This window comes from Olea europaea, chromosome 9 (genome assembly GCF_002742605.1).
Source record: "Olea europaea var. sylvestris chromosome 9, O_europaea_v1, whole genome shotgun sequence".
NCBI lineage: Eukaryota > Viridiplantae > Streptophyta > Magnoliopsida > Lamiales > Oleaceae > Olea > Olea europaea.
Genome location: NC_036245.1, coordinates 1,976,967 through 1,982,540, shown reverse-complemented (window position 1 = coordinate 1,982,540; position 5,574 = coordinate 1,976,967). Strand labels below are relative to the sequence as shown.

Genomic DNA, 5,574 nt, shown 5'->3' with positions numbered 1-5,574 from the left:
CAGTTACATGAATGGACATGTTGAATGGATCATTACCCTTATATTTGAGAAGTACAATCATGTCATTCCATTTCACTTATACTTCGATTGGGGACTAATAATAATTTAGATGAATATCATTATTCAAAATTAAAAAATATATTTCATTTAGCTTTAATGCATGTCTGAGATTTGTTTATAAATAATTTAAATTATAAATATATTAAAATGAAAAATAGAAGAGTAAGTAATACTTGTAAGTCTCACAAAATATATGAATGAAATATGATTTGACGTATTATTGGGCTTATTATATAAATTAAGGTGGTTGGTGATGGCGGCCTATATCATGAATACCTAATAAATAATAAACGCGATTAGCGTAAAATATTCAAGTCTATCAATTAGCACTAACCCAAAGCAAGCTTTTTCCAAATATTTTTCATTTCCCAAGAAACGCTACTTTCGAAGGCAAGCGCAACAATACAATATTTATATATACAAAGTTTTGCACTCTCCGCCCATCCCTTCATTCTCTACTGAGCTCGGCTTCGTTTTATAGAGAAGGGAAGGGACGAAGAGAGCAGAGAAAATTAGGAGAAGAAGCGTTTTTGTGGTAATTTCCACCCATTTTTGTAGTTTCCCTTGTTTAAGTCAGAATATTCGTATTCGTATACCCTTATTGTTATACATGAGTATTGAACTTTGTTTTTGTGTTGTTGGTGGAGGAAAATTTTGAATTTTTAGCCAACTTAGTTCATACATAAGTGTGGGAAACATCCGTTTCTTATATTTGTGGGATATGCTCTGGTGGTGTTGAATACTGCAAAACTTTGGGAGATAATTCTATTTTCTTTGATCTTTGAACATATGGGTAGAAGAAGGGCAAAAGGTGTGGGAAATGAGGGGCTGTTGATGAATTCTGGAATTGGGTTCTTGTGGTGTCCCCAAGATGAGAATTATCACATTGGGGGGTTGTTTGCATGTGTGGGGCAAATGGGGATGGGGTTTGAGATATCCCCAAAATCTACAGACAATGCCTTAAAGCTTCCGATTTCTTTCGGGAAGCACGGGTTGCCAGAACCTGGTTTGTCTATGGGTGGAAAGGTGGAATCAATGCCGGGTGAAGCTTTGAAAGTTGGAGAGGAAGGGGTGCTGACTACGAAAAATAAGAAAAAAAGTGGTCTTAACTTAAAAGTTAAGATTGGGAATCCATCGTTGAGGAGGTTGATAAGCGGAGGGATTGCAGGTGCAGTTTCACGTACTGCAGTGGCTCCACTGGAGACAGTAAGGACTCATTTGATGGTAGGAAGTTGTGGCCATTCAACGACTGAAGTATTCCAGAATATATTGAAGCACGAAGGATGGCAGGGCTTATTCAGGGGTAATCTCGTGAATGTTATTCGGGTTGCACCAAGCAAGGCAATAGAGGTATAAGATAGCAATTTGTTTAAGATTCATTTTTATGTTCTCACTGAATTATCACTAAATTTTATGTCTAATTGATTGCTTCATTAGTTACATATTGTTTATCTTGTATGCCCCCATATCGCGTTGATTTGTAGTATTTGTTTTACTTGTTGATCAAATGGATGCCAATGATTATTTGCCCGATGATGTAGTTCAAGCTACGGCATTTAGTTGAACATGCTACTGATGAACTTCTTGTAACCTATATAGCTTGTTTGGTAAAGTAAATTATCTAGTACTACACGGTATTATCTAGTAAATTATGTGAGCACCATCGTGTATTTAGCTTGTGCAATTGGAATAGTATTGATGTTAGAAATTGGGTGCTTGTCCTAAGTTGTGATAATGAGTTTACTTGAGTTGATATTTCTTCAAAAGTTCCTTTTAATAATGTAGGGCCATCAGTATATACTATTGGCATTTTAGCTACTTTTGTCCTTGACTTTTTCCTTGCTGCTAAAAAAAATATGTTTGTCTGGGAAACATTAACTTGATTTTGAAGGCTTAATTGTTAAATAATGGCGTAAACAATTTTCAGGCACATTGATGAGCTCCTTGTGGATTTGTTCAATTTTAAAGGATAAGACAGTTGTAGACTCGTAGGGAAACAAAAACGGATTGTTGTTAAAAAGAAATGGGCATCCTATTCTGAAGTTGGGTTGTACTTTACATCCTGTCCTGATGATTTTAACTAATAAATCTGTATGTATTGCTTATAAATTGGCACTTTTGTCTGAAATACGTGCAGTTATTTGCTTATGACACAGTTAAGAAGCAGCTGACACCAAAACCTGGAGAGCATCCCAAACTATGCATACCTGCTGCTCCAATTGCAGGTGCTGTTGCAGGAATTAGCTCTACCTTATTCACTTACCCATTTTCATGATTAACGTAAAATTATTTTATAATAAAATTATTCTACAAAATGATAATATGATTTTAAATTGTTTTCATTAATCAAATTTAGCGTGTGTTTAGTCATGCTTTTAAGTTACAAGCCCTATAAAATATCTGAATAACAAGCAGTATGTTTTAGATCTTATAAAATGTGTGAAGTAAAAAAAAAAAATAGTGTTATTCATCTGTAATAATCAATCATCTAGGTATCAGTTACATGAATGGACATGTTGAATGGATCATTACCCTTATATTTGAGAAGTACAATCATATCATTCCATTTCACTTATACTTCGATTGGGGACTAATAATAATTTAGATGAATATCATTATTCAAAATTAAAAAATATGTTCAATAAGCTTTAATACATGTTTGAGATTTGTTTATAAATAGATAAAAATGAAAGATAGAAGAGTGGATAATACTTGTAAGTTTCACAAAATATATGAATGAAATATGGTTTGACGTATTATTGGGCTTATTATATAAATTAAGGTGGTTGGTGATGGCGGCCTATATCATGAATGCCTAATAAATAATAAACGCGATTAGCGTAAAATATTCAAGTCTATAGTAATTCCTTGTCAGATTTTTTTGCATTTACTGCCCTTTTCATCTGCAGAGGGGCGTCTACAAAAATCTTGTCGATGCATTCCTAAAAATTGTAAGGGAAGAGGGACCTGCAGAACTATATAGAGGCCTCACTCCGAGTTTAATAGGAGTAATACCATATGCTGCCACAAATTATTATGCCTACGACACGTTAAGAAAGTCTTATAAGAAAGTTTTCAATAAGGAGGAAATTGGAAATATTGCTACCCTTTTAATTGGATCTGCAGCTGGTGCAATTTCAAGCAGTGCAACTTTCCCTCTTGAGGTGGCTCGAAAACATATGCAAGCCGGTGCTCTCAATGGGAGACAATACAGAAACATGCTTCATGCCCTTTTAAGTATACTTGAACACGAAGGGGTCTCAGGTTTATTCCGGGGCTTGGGCGCGCAACAATACAATATTTATATATACAAAGTTTTGCACTCTCCGCCCATCCCTTCATTCTCTACTGAGCTCGGCTTCGTTTTACAGAGAAGGGAAGGGACGAAGAGAGCAGAGCAAATTAGGAGAAGAAGCGTTTTTGTGGTAATTTCCACCCATTTTTGTAGTTTTCCTTGTTTAAGTCAGAATATTCGTATTCGTATACCCTTATTGTTATACATGAGTATTGAACTTTGTTTTTGTGTTGTTGGTGGAGGAAAATTTTGAATTTTTAGCAAACTTAGTTCATACATAAGTGTGGGAAGCATCCGTTTCTTATATCTGTGGGATATAAAAGAGGGCTCTGGTGGTGTTGAATACTGCAAAACTTTGGGGAGATAATTCTATTTTCTATAATGTTTGAACATATGGGTAGAAGAAGGGCAAAAGGTGTGGGAAATGAGGAGCTGTTGATGAATTCTGGAATTGGGTTCTTGTGGTGTCCCCAAGATGAGAATTATCACATTGGGGGGTTGTTTGCATGTGTGGGGCAAATGGGGATGGGATTTGGGATATCCTCAAAATCTACAGACAATGCCTTAAAGCTTCCGATTTCTTTCGGGAAGCACGGGTTGCCAGAACCTGGTCTGTCTATGGGTGGAATGGTGCCGGGTGAAGCTTTGAAAGTTGGAGAGGAAGGGGTGCTGACTACGAAAAATAAGAAAAAAAGTGGTCTCAACTTAAAAGTTAAGATTGGGAATCCATCGTTGAGGAGGTTGATAAGCGGAGGGATTGCAGGTGCAGTTTCACGTACTGCAGTGGCTCCACTGGAGACAGTAAGGACTCATTTGATGGTAGGTAGTTGTGGCCATTCAACGACTGAAGTATTCCAGAATATATTGAAGCATGAAGGATGGCAGGGCTTATTCAGGGGTAATCTCGTGAATGTTATTCGGGTTGCACCAAGCAAGGCAATAGAGGTATAAGATAACAATTTGTTTAAGTTTCATTGTTATGTTCTCACTGAATTATCACTAAATTTTATGTCTCATTGATTGCTTCATTAGTTACATATTCTTTATCTTGTATACCCCCATATCGCGTTGATTTGTAGTATTTGATTTACATGTTGATTCCAATTGGATGCCAATGATTATTTGCCTGAAGGTGTAGCTACGGCATTTAGTTGAACATGCTACCGATGAACTTCTTGTAACCTATATAGCTTGTTTGGTAAAGTAAATTATCTACTACTACACGGTATTAAAAAAGAAGTGTCCTGTCCTATCATATGCGGTGTACCAAACATGCCTTTATGATATACAGGTCAATGTGGCGATATCCATGTTTCTTGGATACGTGTGTTAATCAAAACTGTTTTACATACTCAAATTATCAAGTCTTCCCACTATGTGAGCACTATTGTGTATTTAGCTTGTGCAATTGGAATAGTATTGATGTTAGAAATTGGGTGCTTGTCCTAAGTAGGGGTGGGCACGGGTCGGTTCGATTCGGTTCTAAAGAGAATCGAACCGAACCAAAATTTTCGGGTATTTAGTAAATGGAACCGTCGGGTCCAAATATAATTATGGAACCGTTCGGGTTCAGTTCGGTTCGGTTCGATTCGGTTCCGTTCGGTTCTGTACTATAATTAAATTTTTTAACATTTATAACAGCATTATATAAATACAACTAATGACACATTCAATGGTTTTGAAATGTCATAGACTCGTAGACTATCTTGTTCAAATGATCGCTACGATCAAAATTTCGGTTGGCGGAGGTCACAGCGTCGGTCGACGATTGTATATGTTTTGGAATGTCAGCGAGGCTGCGAGAGTCGAGACAGCGTTATACACTTTAGTATATATATTTAGGGTTATTTAGTGAGTTGGATCTTGTTAGGCTAAGAAATGAGACAATAGAAGGGGTAATTGAGCCAAAAATTAAAAAATTAGAAATGAAACAAATTATTTGGCCAAAAATTTGGATTTAGAAATTGTTAATTTATTAATTTCTTTAGAAAAAATTAAAATTAAAATAATTTGATTTATTTAATATAAAAAAAATTAGAAATATTCGGTTCTTATTCGGTTCTTCGGATCTTGGTCTAGAACCGAGAACCGAACCGTACCCGTCGGTTCTCAATTCAAATAGCCGTTCGGGTATTTAATTTGACAAGAACCGTCGGGTTCGATTCGGTTCAGTTCGGTTCAGTTCGGTCGGTTCGGTTCGGGAGATTTGCCCAGCCCTA

At 36.2% G+C, this 5,574-nt stretch overlaps 2 protein-coding genes across 3 annotated transcripts in view; both read left to right on the top strand.

Moving 5' to 3' along the window:
* Nucleotides 1-358: 358 nt before the first annotated feature.
* Nucleotides 359-2,335, top strand: LOC111400112 (adenine nucleotide transporter BT1, chloroplastic/mitochondrial-like). Its single transcript, XM_023027558.1, has 2 exons — nucleotides 359-1,410; nucleotides 2,198-2,335. The coding sequence occupies exons 1-2, from the start codon at nucleotides 850-852 to the stop codon at nucleotides 2,333-2,335; spliced, it is 699 nt and encodes a 232-aa protein (XP_022883326.1). The 5' UTR covers nucleotides 359-849.
* A 1,030-nt stretch (nucleotides 2,336-3,365) lies between these two features.
* The window catches only part of LOC111399388 (adenine nucleotide transporter BT1, chloroplastic/mitochondrial-like), a 10,563-nt gene continuing 8,354 nt past the window's right edge, over nucleotides 3,366-5,574 (top strand). For both annotated transcript variants that reach the window (XM_023026666.1, XM_023026665.1), the window contains exon 1: nucleotides 3,366-4,300. In XM_023026666.1, coding sequence (XP_022882434.1) covers nucleotides 3,737-4,300 — 564 coding nt within the window. In that variant the 5' untranslated portion in view covers nucleotides 3,366-3,736. The remainder of the gene's footprint in view (nucleotides 4,301-5,574) is intronic.

What these genes read in the sequence shown, in the direction of transcription:
- LOC111400112 (XM_023027558.1), top strand. Translation starts at nt 850, where the DNA reads ATGGGTAGAAGAAGGGCAAAAGGTGTGGGAAATGAGGGGCTGTTGATG. An exon ending in CACCAAGCAAGGCAATAGAG is followed by an intron (nt 1,411 to 2,197) that starts GTATAAGATAGC and finishes AAATACGTGCAG; the next exon opens with TTATTTGCTTATGACACAGT.